Below are 21,486 nucleotides of genomic sequence, written 5' to 3'. Positions count from 1 at the left end.
CAGACACCTAGTAATTGTTTAACAAAAATGTAAGGAATAAATGGATGTGTTTTTAAAAACACATGGCTATGAAGCAATATGACTTCATTTTCTTGTCTGGTGCAGTCTTTTTGAAGAGGGAAGGTGTTTTCCTAACTGTCTGCTTTGAAAGCAAGTATTGATTCACTAAAGTTTTACATCATCTCTACATCACAATCTTCAGTTCCACAAGTAGAAAGATATGATACTAGGTTGGTGTGAAGAAAGAATTTAGATTTGATGACCCTAGGTGGGCTTTCTGTTTTCATCATAATTGAGTAGGATCATCTTGTTATAAGAGTCATGTTTCTTAATGTGACAGTCCCACTTCTGATCCTCACCGTGCAGTCTAATCTGACAACAATAAAGACTTGATCAAGTTTTCTTAATTTCCTTAGGCTTGCAGGAGAGCTGACTAGCTGAAAACTAAATTAATTTTATTTCTAATAGATTATAGTAAGGCATATGTAAATTTGCTTATCTTTCACAAGTGTGTCTTCCTATAGTTTTACAGTTTTCCTTGTAAGCAGGCAGTCCCCCACCTATCACCCCCCCCACACACACACACATATTTTAACAGTATACATTCACTTACTGTGAGAAGGTTGAAGGGTTGCCTGCAGTATTAGTGGGAAGGACAGTGGATCCAGATCATAGGCCACAGTTATTTCTACGGATTTTTTTTTAATGTAAACAATTTAGCCAATGAAATAAAAACAAGGATATAAAGACTAGTATGAAATTAAGTTGTATCCATTGGGAGGGACTGCTTTTACAAGAGGTAGCATTCACTGACTAAAGATTTCATTAGATGTCTCCTAGTATAAAGGAGTGATTCCATTTTGCTTCAAACAAAATCATGAGAAACTCCTAAATTAGTAAAGACCAAATTTATGCTGTATAACTAAATACAATAAAATTTCACTATACTAAGGTTTATAAGCAAGTTATAAACTTAATGTTTTTTACCTCTTTCTATATTATATATTATTTTTATAACCTACCTTCTTGGGGCTGGGGAGATAGCTCAGTGAGAAATTGCTGTCTTGCAAGCATGAGGACCTGAGTTTCATCCCCATTACCCATATAAAAATGCTGGGCATGGTGTTGTACACTTGTAGCCTCAGCCACTAGGGAGGTTGGAAACAGGAGGATCACTGATCAACATGCCTTCCCTACTTAGCCAGCTCCAGGCCAGTGAGAGGCCCTGTCTCAAAAAAGGTGACCAGTGTTCCTGAGAAATAACACCTGAGGTTTTCTTCTGACCTCCACACACATGTGCACACCCTCATACACATACATACACATGCATTAAAAAAGAAAACGTGTGTGTATGTGTGTGTGTGTGTATTTTTTTGGGGGGAGGGGTCGAGCTAGAGCTTCACTGTAGCTCAGACTGACCTGGAATTCACTATGTAGTCTCAGGGTGGCCTCGAACTCATGGTGATCCTCCTACCTCTGCCTCCCAAGTGCTGGGATTAAAGGTGTGCACCACCGTGCCCACTGAGAACATATATTTAAAAATTTTTTTAATATCAATAAAATATGTTCATTTAAAAGAAAAAAGAATCAACAGCTACAGAGTTAAGTTGAAGATAAAAGTTCCCTAAGGTCTCACTCATATTGTCAATCTCTTGCCTAGACTATAATGACATGAGTTGTTACTTCCATATTTTTAAACACTTATTATCACATGCATGTGCAGAGATATTCCTATATGCAAGTATCATAGCCAGAAATTCTACAATAGGTATTTTTCAGTTAGATTTCACATCCACTAATACATTCTGGACATCTTTCCATGTCAGTATATTGAGCTACTTCTTTCTATCATCCAGTATGTTATTATACAGGAAAACAAAAATGTACTTTTAAGTGGTCTTCTGGGTGAACATTTAAGTTGTATTTCTTTTTTTTTTAATTTATTTGAGAGTGACAGAGAGAAAAAGAGGCAGAGAGAGACAGAGAATGGGTGCGCCAGGGCTTCCAGCCACTGCAAACGAACTCCAGATGCGTGCGCCCCCTTGTGCATCTGACTAATGTGGGTCCCGAGGAATTGAGCCTCGAACCAGGGTCCTAGGCTTCACAGGCAAACGCTTAACTGCTAAGCCATCTCTTCAGCCCTTAAGTTGTATTTCTTTTTTTTTTTTTAATTTTTTATTTATTTATTTGAGAGCAACAGACACAGAGAGAAAGACAGGTAGAGGGAGAGAGAGAGAATGGGTGCGCCAGGGCTTCCAGCCTCTGCAAACGAACTCCAGACGCGTGCGCCCCCTTGTGCATCTGGCTAACGTGGGACCTGGGGAACCGAGCCTCGAACCGGGGTCCTTAGGCTTCACAGGCAAGCGCTTAACCGCTAAGCCATCTCTCCAGCCCAAGTTGTATTTCTTAATACCACAGACTAAACTGCAGTCAGCATCTTTGTATAAATATGTTTCATCAGAAATCCAGTTTTTAAAACTTTTCATTGATAGTTTTCATCTATGTATATAATGTATCTTGAGCATAATCTTCTCCCATTACTTTGCTTTGTCCTCCTTCCACATACCTATTCCAATGAACTCCTTCTTTTTCAACTAGTCCCTCATCTATTTTGATGGCATTTCCCCCTTCTCCATCATCTATGATGCAATATGAATGGGCCCAATATTGTGCAACTCTTGGCAGGTAATGATAGTCACGAATGCAACAGCCACCTTGTGTCCTTTGGAAGACAGCATTCTAAAGTACTCCTCATTCATTTGCTTTTGCAATGTTTTTACTACCTCTTCTGAGTGTTCCTTGAGCTTTGGAAGGTGTGAAGACATGTCTTATTTAGTGTTGTACACTTAACTATCACTTCTTTTTAAAATTATTTATTTATTCATTTATTTGAGAGAGAGAAGAGGGATGGAGGGAGGGGGAGAGAGAGAGAGAGGGAGGGAAGGAGGAAGGGTGGGAGGTAGGGAGGGAGAGAATGGGCACTCCAGGACCTCTAGCCACTGCAAATGAACTCCACATGCATGCGCCCCCTTGTGCATCTGACTTATGTGGGTCCTAGAGAATTGAACCAGGGTCCTTTGGCTTTGCAGGCAAATGCCTTGACTGCTAAGCCATCTCTCCAGCCCCAATTGTCACTTCTTCTCAGCACTTTAGCCAGAATTTTGAGTCTCCCCAGTAGCCAATATCTGCAAAAATAAGATTCTTCCACCAAAAATGACAGAGTACTAGTCTATGGGCATAAGTATGTAGAGGTTAGTGTGATGGGCACAGCATATCCATTTAGGCCTAACACTCCCCTAGCCATATTTTGACTAGGTTTTCAGTACGAGATGTGAATTCTCTCCCCTGGGACAAACCTTAGATCCAATCAGAAAGCAGTTGGTTACTCCTGTAAGATATGCAACTTTTGTACTACTGGGATAATCTTGCCTGACTGGCCAGTTGTGTATCTCACAGGGTCCACTGCTGGTTAAGACTGTTGATGATTTATCTTCCCCAACATTCTGTATAGTACTTTCCAGCATTTATGACAGCTAGCCTTCAGGAAGGAGGCCTCCAGCTCAGTTATAGCTTGAAAAATCCAGTTCTTAAGAGTCCTATTCTCAGAAGTTTTTTAAGTGACTTTCTTTTACCAATGTTAAAGAGTGAAGAATATGTTGCTTAAATCCAACTGTGTTTTGGAAGCTTTTGGAAATGCCAAAACCAACCGTAATGACAATTCAAGCAGGTTTGGAAAATACATGGATATCAACTTTGACTTCAAAGGAGACCCTATTGGAGGACATATCAATAATTACTTATTGGAGAAGGTAAGATGAATTGAATTTCTGGGGATAATGCTTTACATTTATTTATATATTTATATTGTTTATTTATATTTATATTACTAGATATATTAAATATAAATAAATATATATTTTATTATAAATTGTTATATTTGTAGAATTTCATTTATTGCTTTAAAGTAGCTTTTAATCTTGCTCCTTAAATTTGCTTTCTTTAAGCCGGGCGTGGTGGCACACACCTTTAATCCCAGCACTTGGGAGGCAGAGGTAGGAGGATTGCCGTGAGTTCGAGGCCACCCTGAGACTCCATAGTGAATTCCAGATCAGCCTGGGCTAGAGTGAGACTCTACCTCGAAAAACCAAAAGAAAAAAAAAATTGCTTTATTTGATGAGATATTCTCTTTTTGTGGTTTTTTTTTTTTTTTAGCACTTATTATATCAAGTTGGAAAACAGACTTTGTAGATGTAGATTTTGGGGGTATTTATAAGATAGGATGATGTAAATTTGTGCCAACTACCAAACCAATCTAGATCTAGATCTCTCTCTCTCTCTCTTTCTCTCTCTCTCTGTGTGTGTGTGTGTGTGTGTGTATGCATGTGTTTGTGTGTGTGTATACATATATGTGTACTATATAATATAGTCTATCTATGTAGTTCAAACTGGCCTGGAATTTGCTATGTAACCCATGCTGGCCAAGAACTCACCATCCTCCTGTCTCAGCCTTCTGAGTGTTGTGATTACAGGAGTGTGCTAATATGCTTGATTTTTAGAGCATACATATAGATGTGTGTGTGTACACATGCATTACCATCTTCTGTCCAGTTTAATTTTAATTAACTTGAAATTTCCTTCTAGTTTCTGTTTGTTCACTGTTTATAGTATCATATATGCATATGATATCATATATGCATATATGCAGTGCATTGTCGGTCATCCTAAATATAAAGCATTCTGTATTTGATATTCCAGGCATAATTTGTAGAAGATTCTGTTTTAAACTTTCCTGTTGAGATGGCCAATGTTACAGTCACCTTCTTATTGCTCACACACACACACACAAAAAAAAAAAAAAAAAAAAAAAACAAGGGTTGGAGGGATGGTTTAGCAGTTAAGGTGCTTGTGTGGAAAGCAAAAGGACCCAGGTTTGATTCCCCAGGACCCACTTAAGCCTGATGCATAAGGTGGGACATGTGTCTGGACGTTATTTTCAGTGGCTGGAGGCCTTGGCACACCCATTCTATCTGTGTATCTCTATCTCTCACTTGCTCGCTTGCTCTCAAATAAGTAACTTTTTTTTAAAGTTAAAAAAAAAAAAAACAGTTTGTGAGGAAAAGGGTTTATTTTGGCTTACAGACTCAAGGGGAAGCTCCATGGCAGCAGGGGAAAATGACAGCATGAGCAGAGGGTGGACATTACCTCCTGGTAACATCAGGTAGACAACAGCAGCAGGAGGTTGTGCCAAACACTGGCAAGGGAAGCTGGCTATAACACCCATAAGACCTCCCCCAATGATATACCTCCAATACGGTTCCAATTCTCAAATTGCCATCAGTTGGGGATCAAGCATTCAGAACACATAAGTTTATGGAGGACACCTGAATCAAACCACCACAGCCAGAGAGGCTGTGTCCTAGCTTATTTTGATGATTACTGGGCCTGGCTGCAGAAGATCACAGTGTTTGTGCTTCTGAATGCCATAGTTAATTATATTGTATAGAGTTGTCTTCTGCCTTGAGTATGTCACCTAAGCTTACATGTTTCTTGGTTTTCTATTCCATTTAGTCCACAACATCTTTTATGACAGTATAATCTCTATTTTTATTTGCTATAGTGAGATCTGACATTAAGGAAACATCAGAGTCACTTGAAAAAGGCCAGGAAATGCCAAGTATTATTAGTCTCTTCCAAAATGTTTCCTGGCTGTATGTATATACACATTCAATTGAAAGGGTCTCTTGAATGAACGCATGATTCCGCTTCTAACAGCAGTTCTTTCAGAACCATCTAAGGCAGCAGTCAGTCCCCTGGACTGATGTTAACTGATTTTATCACAGGATATAAGGCATTGCTATTTGAAATGTCAGCAGACCCTGTGGAAGGGTATGTTGAGAATGTTCCTTGCTAGCATTCCTTTCCATTCTCCCCACTCTAATCCTTACCCCTCTTCATATACTATCTTTAGACTCCCAAGTTTAAAAAAAAAAAAAAGGCTTCATTCTCTAATACAGCCACAGACTTCCATTTTAAGCAATATAAGAAATATCAAAACATTGCCAAGTAAATGCTATAGAGAACATTCAGTCTTAGATAAGTTCTATCCATGGAATCTTTAAGATGTTTAAATGAACTATATACAAGATTCTCTAAGAAAGTTGTTTCTATTTTATTTTATGGCTACATTTTCATGTGAACCATTTTAATATGTTTTGTTTTTCTTAGTCTCGAGTGATTGTGCAACAACCAGGAGAAAGAAGCTTCCATTCTTTCTATCAGGTTAGTAATCTCTTATGCTGGATTAGTCATTTGCCTGGTTGTACAGGAATTTCATATCTTTATATTGGGCTCTCATCTATCTAATACCTCTCTGGCTTATTGACCCCACAAGATATTATACATGTGTATGCATACATGTACATACTCTGCCCTTCCTGCTTTCTTAAAGATATGATTAGCATAATTATTGTGAGAGTGGGCAGATGGTTAGCCAATCAAATGATATCCTAGACTAAGCATCACTAAATTTCTCTGCAACAGAGATTATAATTTAATAACCATGAAAGCTTTTGATATAGCAAGTCCTAAATATGCTAAATTAATCTTATTTTTGAGTTGAAGCTATTTTTACTATATTTGAGAGTTGGAAATACAAATCAATTTATTTTTTTCTTAGTGGCTATAGAGTAATATGATTACTTGAAAAAATAATAAAGTATAAATATAAACTCAAGGGAAAATGGTTCTTCTTCATTCCAACAAAGCCTAGGAAAAAAATTAATGTTTCTTTTGAGAATGTTATCAGAGTCCAAAACAAAGTCTTTTAAATATCCCACCTTTGGCAAGTCTGCACTTAGAAAACAAGTGTGATACATTATTGTAATTTTTGAAGGTACAAAGTGATATAAACAAATACTAATGTTAAAACGTTGGGATGATCTAATTAATCTTGTTTTGAGTTGTAAGAATCAAAACTATGAATTTTAAAAATTGCCATGATAAGCTGGGCATGGTGGTGCATGCCTTTAATCCCAACACTCAGAAGGCAGAGGTAGGAGGGTCACCATGAGTTCAAGGCCACCCTGAGACTACATAGTGAATTCCAGGTCAGCCTGGACTAGAGTGAAACTCTATCTCAAAACAAAACAAAACAAAACAAAACAAAACAAAACAAAAGAATGCCATGTCTAACTGTCTTTGAAGGTGATGAATGGTGACACTGCAATGGAATACAATGTCAAATTCAGTTAGGTAACTACTTTAGTGGATATTGTTCAGTTATGCTTACAAGGTCTGATGTACTTGGTTAAAAATTATTCTTTGAAAACCTTGTAATTAGGGATAGGAAAATGGCACAGTGGTTAAAGGTCCTTGGTGGAAAGCCTGTTGACCCAGTACCCTCATGAAGCCAGATGCACAAAGTGGTGCGCGCATTTAGAGTTCGTAGTCAGAGGTCCTCATAAAGCGAGATGCACAGAGTGGTGCATGCATTTAGAGTTCGTAGTCAGAGGTCCTCATAAAGCCAGATGCACAGAGTGGTGCATGCATTTAGAGTTCGTAGTCAGAGGTCCTCATGAAGCCAGATGCACAAAGTGGTGCATGCATTTAGAGTTCGTAGTCAGAGGTCCTCATGAAGCCAGATGCACAAAGTGGTGCATGCATTTAGAGTTCGTAGTCAGAGGTCCTCATGAAGCCAGATGCACAAAGTGGTGCATGCATTTAGAGTTCGTAGTCAGAGGTCCTGATAAAGCCAGATGCACAAAGTGGTGCATGCATTTAGAGTTCGTAGTCAGAGGTCCTAGTGGTGTTCTCATTTTTCTCCCTCCCTCATTCCTTCTCTCCCTTTTTCTCTGCTCACAAATGAATAAAAACATATTTTTTAAAAAATCTTACAATTATACCTTTTATTTTTAAAAATTTTTTTGTTTATTTTATTTATTTATTTAGTTGAGAGCAACAGAGAGAGAGAAAGAAAGAATGGGCGCACCAGGGCCTCCAGCCACTGCAAACGAACTCCAGATGCGTGTGCCCCCTTGTGCATCTGGCTAACGTGGGTCCTGGGGAATCGAGCCTCGAACCGGGGTCCTTAGGCTTCACAGGCAAGCGCTTAACCACTAAGCCATCTCTCCAGCCCCAATTATACCTTTTAAATCAAAGTTTATAGTTTAATAGAGAATGTTCATACATAACACCTTCCAAAGTCCTAAAAGGCTATCAATTTTGTATTTGTATTTTTTCTTGACAATTTGCTATATTTTGGATAAACTGAGTGTTTTTTATGCCAAAATTAAAAATTGTTTATTTCAAGAATTCACACCATTTTGCCACTGTCCTTCACACCTAAAGTAACTGAAATGTGCTTCACCCTGCAGTAGTGTCAGCCAGTTATACTCCTTTCCTGCTGTGGCACTTGATGAGCAAAAGCCATTTTGGCTCATGTGTGGCTTAGCACATGACTGCTGATGCCTTTTCTGTGCCAATGTTGACATTTTCTAAGTTCTGAAAAAGAGCTCTATGCTTTCTGTAATGCGACTGCTAAGCCAGCAAGCACCTCAGGGCAAAGGTTCCTGTCTTACAGATGGTCATATTCAAAGCAAGAGATTTTCAGACCAGTTTTGTTGTGAATGTGCTGAAACATTTAAGTCATAGTGTCATGATGATATAATACTCTGTGTAACTGATGGCATGAAAGCCATTTACCTGCAGATAAAGTCAACAACAGGTAGTAAAATCCAAAGAATTTCTTAAAAGCATGAAACAAGAGAACCTAAATCAAGAAAGCCTAGACAATGAGTAGGAACTAAATAACCACTAAGAATATTTGATATTCCAGGATCAGTATGTATTTGAGTAATTTATTTTACTTAAATATTTTTCAGCTACTTCAAGGAGGTTCAGAGCAGATGCTGCGCTCTCTACATCTGCAGAAATCCCTTTCATCCTACAGCTACATCCATGTTGGAGCACAGCTGAAGGTAAGTTAGTTTCCTTTGAGAGCGCTCAAGTACAGAAATCAAAAAGAATCAGAAGGGATGTGAACTGTTTTCTTTATTTAAATATTTTTATTTATTTATTTGTAAGAGAGAGCAAGAAAGTAAGTATGGACACACCAGGGTCTCTTGATGCTGCAAATGAGTTCCAGACACATGTGCCATTTTGTGTGTCTTGCTTTATGTGGGTACTGGGAAATTGAACCTGGTCCAACAGGTTTTGTAAGCAAGTACTTTTAACTGCTGAGTCAGCTACCTAGCCCAACATGAACTGTTTATCTGCCCTGTCCTGCTGCCTTTAGGCAGATAAATACGTCTTCTATTCTGTTCTACCATTAAATTTTCAGGGACAGATATTTGATACATTATTGAGTTGACAACCTTGCTTAATAATCCATTACCATATTTTGTCACCATCTAACAGAAAGAAAGTTTCTGTGTTCAGTGTTTTCTTTCAAATTTTAATCTGATTTTGACACCATAAAATACCATTAGGACTAGGAAATATGCTTCCTAAGATTTCCTGTTTGGCCAAAGGCAAGTAGGTATAACAAAACAAAATATAGAAAGCACTTTGGCTTGGGAGGCAGAGGTAGGAGGATCTGTATGAGTTTGAGGCCAACCTCAGAATACATAGTGAATTCAAGGTAAGACTGGGCTAGAGTGAAACCCTACCTTGAAAAACAAAATAAACAAATACTTAAAGCAGTTTGATTCTCTGTTTTTGTTTGTTTGTTTGTTTATTTGTTTGTTTCTGAGGTAGGGTCTTGCTCTAGACCAGGTTGATCTGAAATTCACTATGTAGTCTCAGACTGGTCTTGAACCCACAGTGATCCTCCTACTTCAGCCTTCTGAGTGCTGGGATTAAAGACGTGAATCACCACACCTGGCTTATTCTTTTTTCTTGGGGGGGGGGTGCCTTTTTTTGGTGGATGTGATGACACACTGACACACACCTTTATGAGAGAGAGAATTGGCACACCAGGACCTCCAGCCATTGCAATCAAACTCTAGATGCATATGCCCCCTTTTGTGCATGTGCGATCGTGTACATGCATCACCTTGTGAATCTGGCTTATGTGGGATCTGGGGAGTTGAACATGGGTTCTTAGGCTTCATAGGCAAGCGCCCCAACCACTAAGCCATCTCTCCATCACCGTATCTTTTTTTTTAATATTGATTTTGATTATCTTAGAAAAGAATTTGTGACCCATTTCTGTTTCTTCATGATTTTGGACAACACATTTTCCCCTTTTTCTTGCATGTGAACACTGATATTGGCACTTTTTTGCTCATTCATTTAAATTTGTTTCTGATAATCATTTTACAACTTATCTTAATAGTGCAGTAGTTCATGGTAGACTATAAAGGAATAATTTCAGAATTACCCCATTTTACAGGAGGAAAGATACACAATACAAATCCACGGAGTAAGATGGAAGACAGAGGTCACAACTTTTTTATTTAGGAAAAGTACAATTATAGATATTTTGTTCTACTTTTCTGTATTTTTATTTATTTATTTATTTATTTATTTTGAGAGAGAGAGAGAAGGAATGGGCATGCCAGGGCCTTCAGCCACTGCAAACAAACTCCAGACGCATATGCCCCCTTGTGCTCATGTGCAACATTGTGTCCTTCTATCACTGTGCATCTGGCTACATGGGACCTGGAAATTTAAACATTAGTTTTTAGGCTTTGCAGGCAAGCATCTTAACCACCAAGTCATCTCTCCAGCCTACTTTTCTGTAGTTTTAACTTTTCCTTTGAAAAAAATTATTTATTTATTTAAAGAGAGAGAGAATGTAAACCAGGGCCTCTAGCCACTACAAACAAACTCCAGACACATGCACCACCTTGTGCATCTGGCTTACATGTGTCTTGGGGAATCAAACCTGGGTCCTTTGGCTTTTCAGGCAAGCACCTTAGCTGCTAAGGCATCTCTCCAGCCCTTAACTTTTCTATAATAGAAAAATGCATAGCTGTGTATGGGGGTGCATACCTCTAATCCCAGCACTTGAGAGGCAGGAAGATGGTGAGGCAATGTGGGATACATAGAACGTCCCTATCTCACAGATGAAACAAACGAAAAGCAGTGGCTTTATTCAACTTAAGCTAATTATGCCTTCATTGTTGACTTAGCAATGCTTTTTATTGCTATACATAGAAACAAATGATTCTTGTGTTTTTACAATTAATTTTTCATTATTTGACATTTAGGTTACACCAGCTTTTTATAGTCATTTAAGAACAGAAATATTTGGCTGACAGCTAATCGAAAATTAAACAATAGAAGGCAACATTCCAACTTTCTGAGAATTCCCAGAAATACTTACAGATAAGTAGAGGTTATAAAATTGACACTTAAAAAGTCAGTAATTGGGCTAATTATTCCTTTTTAGTCAGACTGTTTCATTAATAAAATTATTTTTGGCCATCATGTTAATACTTAAGTGTAAACATTTAGAATATTTTCTAAGTTAAATTCAGCTTAGGTTCTGGTTTCATCACAGTTTTCCATTATTCTCTTCCTTTTTGTCATCTTCCTCTATAATAGAAATAAGGAATGAATGGTCATTGTCAAACTCTAATATATGTACTTAATCTTACCATGTAGAGCTAATATAATAATAGTTTATATTTACTGATAAAATCATTCAATAAATCCTAATTAAGTAAACCTATTCTTATTACATTACAGTATCTTCCCATAAAAATAAAAGGATAATTTTAATAACTATAGAATTACATGATATATATTATAACTAATCTTCAAACATAGAAGTCAAGTACAATTAGAATACCTTGGACTGCATATAAGAAAAATTCCAATTAAAAGTTTTCAAAAAAAATAAGGTACTGACCTATCCCAAATTATAAAAAGTGCTACAATAGAGCAGATCCAGAGCTGGTTGACTCATTGCCTTAAAAGTATTGTTAGAGACAATTTTTGCTTTGTTTTCCCCCTATTGACACCTGTTACATTACATTCCTGTTTTTCTTCTTAGTTTGGTTTTTCTTGTGGTCCCCAAATGTCATTTGCGGTCCTAGGTTCACAGGCAAAGGAAATGTTCTGGCTTATCTCCTTTATAGGCTGGGGGAAATCTCCCCCAAGCTCTCCCATCACCCAGTACACATGTGTACTTTCCCTCACGTCTCATTGATCAGAGTGGCATCACATGCCTGTGGCTGGCTTGCCATTTGGAAGGAAGACGATGATGAGCATATCTGTTCAGAACCATGAAGTCTCTCTCTCTCTCTCTTTTTGAGGCAAACCCAACAGATTGGCCTTTTTTTTTAAAAAAAAACGTGAGAGAGAATCGGCATGCCAGGGCCTCCAGCCACTGCAATTGAACTCCAGACCTGTCCCTACAACTCCTTGAGTGCATGTGTGACCTTGTGTGCTTGCATCACTTTGTGTGTCTGACTTAACGTGGGACCTGCAGAATCTAGTATTTGTTAAGCCTTGCAGGCAAGCGCTAAGCCATCTCTCCAGCCCTCCATGAAGTTTCTTAAGGTTAGGAGCTCATGTGCACTTGGGGAAGACTAAACAACTCTTATTTTATTAGCAAGAAGAAATAGAGGTACAAATGATTATTAGAGAAGTGGCCAGAAGCTCCCTGCTATAGGAAGTTTAGATCTTTTTTTTTTTTTTTTCTATTTAGTTAGTCAGCAGTTTCAACATGCTTGCAGTTTATAATAGCTTTTTTATATAGCAAGGACTAGGGAGGTGCTTTTTGTAATTCAATTCTTACAGCAACTCCCTAAGAAATGTATTATTCTGTACATGTTATCTGTGGGGATATTGAGGCTCCACAAGGTGAAGTGCCTAGCCACACTAAAAATACAACTAGGCACGGGATCTTGCCTGGTCTTCCTCTGGGCACAGAAGAGCATGTGCTCCTCAGGCACAGAAAGCTCCTACCCATGTTCTTCCAAGCAGATGAGCATCAGGCTCTTAGTCCAGGCAATAGGAGAAACTCCTTAAAATAACGATCCATCCACAGCTGTTGTTTTGGGACACTAGTAATATGTGCAGTTAGTATTTATTGTGAATTCTGTCAGCATGCTGGTATTTCCAATCTACTGGTCATGGTTCCTAAGAACTGGGGGTTCATCTTTGAGCTCCCCTGTTCCAGATAGAAGATAGAACTCACCAAATGTTTATCAAATGATAGGGAAAAAAGTGAAGTACTGCCCTAGACTGTTTTAACAGCTTGCTAAGTAACTGAGGCTAGTAGCTTTGCTCTTGGCAGCCTCCTTTTTCTTACCTGGGAAATTAAAAAGCAGATTATACAAGAGTGGGAGGATTTTTTTTTCCAGCCAGCACAAGATGAATTGTGTGACTAAGCATTGCAAAGTCAGTAGCCACCCATGTATTTTGGAAGTTACCATGTCCAGCATTTCCATTTGTGATCTCACATCTCATGCTGCTGATCATACAGCAGGACAGAAGCTACCAGAAAAGTGCATGGTGCTTATTTTAAGTGATGGTTTTCACCCACAAATAGACTGCATACATGCTAAATGATGTTTCTACCTCTGAAGTAACTTTTATTTCCTTTGAATACTCATAATCCCCTCAAGTATGACAAACCATCAAGACTTTGGGTAAATTCAACTTTAATTTCACAACTGTTAAATTTTGATGCTCTGTGGAATTTCTGCAGCTTAAGTTTTCTGTTTTCATTTCTAGTCTTCTATCAACGATGCTGCAGAGTTCAAAGTAGTAGCTGATGCCATGAAAGTAATTGGCTTCAAACCTGAGGAGATTCAAACAGTGTATAAAATTTTGGCTGTTATTCTTCACTTGGTGAGTAGGGACTTAAAATACATTGTGTACCTATAGACACAGAGTGCTTTTTCAGGTTTTGTTTCTTCCCTATATATTTTTAAAGTACTTTAGTGGAAAGTTTGCTCATGTTTTGAAGAATTTGTCCTGTGGTTCTCTTCATCATTTTGTAATACTGTGAAGGATTTTCTGAACCACTATAGGTTTGGAGACTATACTTCAGTTCATAGTGTCACAGGTTCATCAGACCTTGAACTGGTTAATTTCCCAGCAAAAAAGAGGTCAGCAGTGGTCTACCTCCTAATGATAATGGCGTTTGAAACAGAAGATGGCAAACTGAAACTGGATTGAGGATTATCTCATTGTATATTTGAGAAATGAGCATGGGGTACTCAAAGTCCTTCAATCCAGTGGATAGATTTGACTATGCAAAAATATGGACTCTCTATTTAAAACATACACTCAAATGACAAGATAGATAAATGTCTGGAAAAGAGAAAAAAAGAGACTAAGTGGTGGGTCTTCATATATAATGTATATATAGAAAGATAGGTACAAACAAGATGACTTGAATTCTATTTTACTGACAGATACACCTACCTATCGTATAATGTTTTAGAACCTCAGTTGAAATGATGTGTTTTATTTTGTTTTTCACTTTTGGTTAGGGTAATTTAAAATTTGTAGTCGACGGTGACATACCACTCATTGAGAATGGCAAAGTTGTATCCATAGTAGCAGAATTGCTGTCCACTAAGACAGACATGGTCGAGAAAGCCCTTCTTTACCGAACTGTAGCCACAGGCCGTGACATCATTGACAAGCAGCACACAGAGCAAGAAGCTAGCTACGGCAGAGATGCCTTTGCCAAGGTGAGACTGACCTCCATCCTGTGGGCCTGGTGTTGATATTAGCTGCAGTGTGAGCAAACTGCTGTGAGGATGTGTTCAGACATCTCAGTAGCTTTTAGAAACCATGGTGAGACTTTCTAGCCATTGTTATCACAGTGACTCCCCTGGTTATGAATGTCACTGCCAATGAGAGCAGCTGCAGGAATGAGGGAGTCAGGCTTCTACTTCATCAGGGTCTGGCTCCAATCTATGTCTCCTAGCTCTGTTCTTTAGCTGTCTTTATTCTTTTCAGCACATTCATTTGTTCTTGGGCCTCACAAGTTCTTCATAAGCCTTTCCCTTTCCAGCCACAGAGTCTCTGCCATTTCCCTTGTTTTGATTGTTCCACTCTCCCTCTCCTGCCTTGTTTACCTTCTACTGATTCTGCTGACTCAGCCTAAATGTGTCTTTCTCAGAGTTGCCGTGCATGTGCAATGCACCCACGCATGTGCATGTTTGGTTAGGGAGGGTCCTTCACCATACCCCTTGAAGACTAAGACTGTTGTGACTGCTTAGTGCTTTGTCTTCAAAATGTATACAGTAAGTGTTCAGTAAATACTTACTGAGTGAATGAATCCCTAAGCATATGAGACCATTGACTTAATGGCTCAGAGTTGGGTAAGAACAGTCTTTGGAGTGAGAAGATCAAGAGTGCTAACAGGATGGGAGTTTGAGATGACTGTGTGCCATCTAAGAGTCTTCAAAGGGAAGGTCAAGCTTGAGCCTGGAGCTTAGAAGCTGTCCTTGGTTCTGGGTTAGGATGACACACTTGGGGGTCTGTTATGTTAGTATTATTTAATACTGGGCAAAATGACCTAGAAAATTAGAAAGTAGAGAAAGCCAGGAGGAACTACAGCTTTTAGAGATCAGGTAGAGGAAGAACTCTACCACAGCTCACTCAGATAGTTAGCCAGTGAAACATGAAAATTAAGAATGTGGTATCAACAATCAGAGAGTGAGGAACTACTTACCATGGTGTGGAGAAGTTAAGATGTGTACAGAAATATAGGAGAGTATCCACATAGAGGCTTTTGGGCCCCTTGGTGAGTTATATCAATGGAGAAACAGGACCTAAGTGAAGAAGCCTGGAGTGGCCTAAAGGGTAAAGGGAAGCTGAAGCCTGGAGACAGTATCTAGATAAAGAGAGAGCTGTGACATTCCAGAGCCTGCTGCATCAGGACATGCATTACCCTCTGTGGCACCTTTCTCCATAGATCTTGACATACATGTCCTTGAGCAGTGGATGTGTATTTGATTCTCAAGGAATTTAAAACCTTGGCATTTTTCTCATACCCTTACTTAGTATTATAAATAAACATAAATGTAGTTTTGGAACTCATAAAACTTGAGTGGAACATAAACATATTATGGGGAGTGCTATAATGTGTGCAGTAACTGACAGCCTACTGAAATGTCCAGACTTCTTACTTTAGTTGGGCATACAGCATGTAGTTGTTTCTTTTTCTTTAACAGAGGATGTACATTTCCTAATCTACTTAGGTAGTAACAGATATGCTAAACAGTAATGAGAAAGTGGATAGGAATTGAAGACATACCAAATCCAGAGGACTCATTCCCACACAGGCAAGAATTTATGGTGTTATTTTTCTCACAGGCAATATATGAGCGTCTTTTTTGTTGGATTGTTTCTCGCATCAATGACATTATAGAGGTCAAGAACTATGATACCACAGTCCATGGAAAAAACACTGTTATTGGTGTCTTGGATATCTATGGCTTTGAAATCTTTGATAACAACAGGTAAGTTTGGATAAGATACTTAAAAAGACTCTGTTGTGTACTTTTTCTGTGTTTAGACCTAATTTATCCCATTTTCTGAAGCTTTGAACAGTTCTGTATCAACTACTGCAATGAGAAACTGCAGCAGCTGTTTATTCAGCTGGTTCTGAAGCAGGAGCAAGAGGAGTACCAGCGGGAGGGGATCCCTTGGAAGCATGTGAGTACCCCATGGAAAATGCCTCCATGTGTTTCACATGTTAAGTATACTTCTTGCACTTCTCAGTGCTGGAACCTTCTGGACCTGAGCATTCCTCCTGGGGACATGCACATCTGTTTCATTTAAAAAGATGTCAGTGGGATTCTTTAATCTGTTAGCACCTTGTTGGTGCTCAGGAAGGACTTAGTCACAACCAGTAAGCCTCACATTTCACAAGGTTGATGCCACCTGGGCTTCCTGGTTTCTCTCTATGGGTTAAGTTGCTAACTTTTGCCTTAGGTTAGATGAACTCGCTTCCAAAACTAGTTTTTTTTTCATTTTGTTCTTCCTTTGTTTTCTCCTCTGTTTGTAAAGTAGATGACATTTTATTGTCCTCAGCTGGTAATGTTCACATTCTCTGAAACCTGTGCATTAGAGCACCTGTATTAGTTTTCACCTCCAAGTTCTTTCCCGTGTTACCGCTTCTCTTCTTGTGGCTCCTAGTGAACTTTTATGATTGTAGGAAGCAAACTTGCCTGATGAAATATAGCAGGAGAGTATCACTGATCCAATGTTCATACCCCACAGATCACAGCTGAAAGTTTTGACTGGTTTGCTCTTCTTATTCCCTCTCATCAGACATCCTGCGCTTGATGAAGAAGATAATAATAATTTTTCTTATAAATTAGCATTTTTAAAATTTTGAGAATGAACTTGCAAAAACTGAGTTTATTTAAGTTTCTAATGATTCTTTAAATTGCTAAAGACAGGGTCTTATGTAGCGTAGGATGGCCTAGAACATGCTCCTTGTTCCTCCTGCCTCTACCTCCTGAGTGCTGGGATTACAGGCGTGTACCACCACAGTCAGCTTCAGATTTCCGAGTATATGAAACTGTTTATTCTCTTGCCAGGCAATAAAAATAAAAACAATATTTTTTAATATCCAGCATAGTAGTAGTTAAAAGCTATTTGAAATACCATATTTAAATTATTTCTTATATTCCTTCCTATTTTTGTTTCTGCTCATTAAGAATAAAAAAGATAGAATAATAAATAGCATTCATGCTTCAAGTTGTATTTTTGCCTTCCATCATGTGTTAAATATTAGAATGTCATAATAATTTCACTGAAGTATAGTCACATAAATTTTACATATTTAAAATAAACCAGTCAGTTAAACAGTGAATGCTCACAGCACAGTTAAACTATAATTCAGTTAATTATATGTGAAGCTTTCTAAGAATGAATCTTCTTTTTAATATACAGTAAAGCTAAAGTTTAGATTTTAACTTTTTAATATGCTAGACAATTTTATACATGTAAACAATTTCTTTTCATCATATTTAACTTATATTACCTTCTCTTTGTCTTCCTACTAAACTCCTTCCCAACTTGTCCCATTTCTCTTGTAATGTCTGTGTGTGTGAGAAAGTGAGAGAGGTGGGGCACAGAGAGATAGAGAGACGCACTAGACTCACTGAGTCTGATTAGGGTTGCTCTCATGAGCATGAGAGGGAGATTATTTACTGTGGCATGGCCAATTTACCACTGAAGAAAATGTTTCCTCCTCCCTCAGCAACTGTTAACTGCCAGTAGCTCCTCTGGGAGGTGTGGGGGTCATATAGAATCTTCTCTGTGATCCATGATGAGATGTTGATAGGCTCAATTTTGTGCCAGTCTCATGAAGGTTAACAATAGCTATTATGGGCTTATGAATACAATAGCTATATTATATCTGGAGGACAGCATTCTACAGCACTTTCTTATCCTCTGACTCTTAGATTCCTTTTGCCACCTCTTCCACAATGTTCCTGTAAACTTATGGAGGTAATATAGATGTCCTGTCTAGTACCAAAACTCACCATTCACTTGTCCTTAGCACTTAGATGAGTTTTGAGTCTCCCTAATAGTCATTGCTTACTGCAAAAGAAACTTCTCAGACTGTAGCTGAGAGCAACACTAGTCTGTCATCATAAATATAGATATTAAGAAAATAGTTTCATAGATACAACATCTCCATTTAGCCAAATAACAGTAGTAGCTTCCCTCTTAGGACCTATGATCTCCCCAGCAACAAGTTTTTGACTAGGTTTTCCATATCAGGTATGAATTCTCTCTCATGAAGCAAGCCTCAAATCCAATCAGAAGGCAGTTGTTGACCTTCATAACAGTTGTGCCACTATTATGGTACTGGGCACAGTTTGCCTGGCTGGTCAATTGTGTAGCATGCAGGTCCACTGCTAGGTAAAACTGTTGGTAACTTTGTCCCCCACCAGCCTGCATAGCACCTTCTGGTACTGTGAAAGCTAGCCATCATGGAGGAAGTAAAGATTAGATTTTTTTAAAAAATGCTAATTTTACAAAACTTGTTATTCAGACATGATTGAGAGGAGCTGATAAAAAACAAACAAACAGGGGCTGGAGAGCTGGCTTAGCGGTTAAGCGCTTGCCTTTGAAGCCTAAGGACCCCGGTTCGAGGCTCGGTTCCCCAGGTCCCATGTTATCCAGATGCACAAGGGGGCGCACGCATCTGGAGTTCGTTTGCAGAGGCTGGAAGCCCTGGCACGCCCATTCTCTCTCTCCCCCTCTATCTGTCTTTCTCTCTGTGTCTGTCGTTCTCAAATAAATAAAAATTAAAAAAAAAAAACAAAACAAACAAACAACAAAACACTTTAAAGCTGATGTGATGGCACTTCCTTATAATCTCAGCACTCCAAAAGCTAAGGAAGGAATATTACAAGCTGAAGATGAGCCTGGGCCAGAGTAAGATACTGTCTGAAAAACACACACACACACACACACACACACACACACACACACATCCTTTAACAATCAGAATATCAAATTCTACAGGCATGATTGAGAAAAAGAAGGGTAGCAATTGTAATAGATTGTTCCAAATATCTGAAAAAAGACTAATGACTCTAAAGGTGCAAAAATTACTTGAAAGGTTAAATGAACCAAGAAATATATGTCCTAGAGGGAGAACACTGACTCCTAGGTAACAGTGACTGTATGCCAATTCCCACCAAAATCAGAACCTTTATTCTAAGTATTTCCTTTAAAACACCAAACTTCTAAGCATAGTAATGGTTAAAAAAATATATCTTATTGGGGATAGAGTAGATAAAGTGCTTGCTATGCAGGCATGAAAACCTGTGTTTGGATCCCCAGTACCCATGTAAAATGCCAGGCACATAGTGGTGCATGTCTGCACTCAGGTGTTGAGGAGGTGGAGACAAGAAATCCATAGGGCTCAATGGCTAGCTAGTCTAGCTGAATCAGTGAGCTGTAGATTCAGGGAGAGACTCATTTCAGAGAATAAGGTGGAGAGGCCAGAGGTTGTGGTTCAATGGTAGAACTCTTGCTAAGTATGTGTAAGGTCCTGGGTTCCATCCCTAGCATAGAGGCTGGGGGAGGGAGAGCACATGCAAATAAAATGGACAAAGATACCTGAAATTAACCTCTGGCCTCCACATGCACTCACATACATGTTCTCACATGCACATACATGCATATGAGCATGCATACACACATGTACACATACCATTTACACCGGGATGCACAGAGTATTTCGTTATGGAGTGTTTCAGACCTACATAAGAAGTATTATAAACTCTGTGTGGCTTACACAAGGTTGCTTTCTTGATATCATCTTGCCATGCCCACTTGTCTCCAGGTTATATTGAAGTAAATCTCAGACATTTCATTCTTTCATCTAGTTATTCAGTGTATCTCTCTAAAAAACTAACAATCTTACAAAAACTATAACTGTCCGTGGTGGAGGGACAGTCACTTCTCCACACTGTCACCCTCAGCAACCCAAAGAGTTTCCTTAATAGTTTAAGGACTTCGAGTCAGGCAAACCCAGTATTCCTGGCTTCAATACAGGAAAAATTCCAGGAGGATGCAGTATGAAGCAGAATTGGAATTTGCTAAAGATATTTTAACATAGGTTTTTTAGCACAAGGATTTAAAGAAAGAGATGCACTCAGACAGAAAGTAAGACATACCCCAGAACATGGGTGTGGGGTTCTGTAAGAGTCACAATTTGTGTCCTAGTAGTGACTTTGGATTTGGAGTAGGATTTTGGAAGTTTGGGGAAATTTAACTGCTCAGTGTGTTTATAGGGGACCTTTCCTTCCTCTACCTCTGTTCTCTTCAATAACTGAGATTATGGAGTAGCTTTGGAGGTGTCTTAGGTGGTGTAGCAGACAGCTTCAGGTTGCTGAGGTAAACTTCCAGACCAGGCACAGTTATGGATGAAAGGATTTATTTATTGAAGATTTCAGATCCAGGAGAAGTTCCATAATGGCAGAAGAAGCTGGCCTGCCTTCACAGAACCAAGCTGAGAGAGAAGCACCAGCCAAAGGCCACAAAGCACCACACACTTCAGGAACTCCAGCTAGGCACACTTTGCATATCTTTAGATTGAAATCTCAAGCCCCCCACCACACCTTAAGTTCTGCTCAGTGACACTGCCTGCAGCCAGGCGCTGCAGATGCAAACTACAAAGTAATAAAACACTGAATATATTGGGGGCTATCTATTCAAACTACCACAGGTGGGATTACAATCTAGTAAAATAAAAACAGGAGCTACTAGGCTGTGCAGGGTTTGGGACATGGATTTTTATTGCAAATGATGTTTCTGGTGAGATTCTTAGAAAATAGTGGGTTTCCAGCTATGAAGGAGAAAGGCTTTAAGCAACTGTCACTGATTGTACTGGAATTCCTGATTCTCAGCTGGCAAGAAGCTCCAACCAGAGTCTGCAATGAAGGCTTCCTCTTCCTTCTCATGGCCCCATAATTTTCCCTGCAGTTCTGTTCTGCCTCAGCACAGTACTATTCATCCCATCTCAGAAATTAATGAACACTC

At 38.8% G+C, this 21,486-nt stretch overlaps 1 protein-coding gene across 4 annotated transcripts in view; it reads left to right on the top strand.

Annotated features, from left to right (window-relative positions):
* The window catches only part of Myo1d (myosin ID), a 394,397-nt gene that overhangs the window by 94,669 nt on the left and 278,242 nt on the right, over positions 1-21,486 (top strand). For all 4 annotated transcript variants that reach the window (XM_045158229.1, XM_045158230.1, XM_045158231.1 and 1 more), the window contains exons 4-10: positions 3,644-3,809; positions 6,226-6,279; positions 8,880-8,975; positions 13,687-13,803; positions 14,451-14,654; positions 16,288-16,433; positions 16,515-16,629. In XM_045158229.1, the coding sequence (XP_045014164.1) occupies positions 3,644-3,809; positions 6,226-6,279; positions 8,880-8,975; positions 13,687-13,803; positions 14,451-14,654; positions 16,288-16,433; positions 16,515-16,629 (898 nt within the window). The remainder of the gene's footprint in view (positions 1-3,643; positions 3,810-6,225; positions 6,280-8,879; positions 8,976-13,686; positions 13,804-14,450; positions 14,655-16,287; positions 16,434-16,514; positions 16,630-21,486) is intronic.

This window comes from Jaculus jaculus, chromosome 9 (genome assembly GCF_020740685.1).
Source record: "Jaculus jaculus isolate mJacJac1 chromosome 9, mJacJac1.mat.Y.cur, whole genome shotgun sequence".
Classification (NCBI taxonomy): domain Eukaryota; kingdom Metazoa; phylum Chordata; class Mammalia; order Rodentia; family Dipodidae; genus Jaculus; species Jaculus jaculus.
This window is presented reverse-complemented; position numbering and strand designations above follow the sequence as displayed.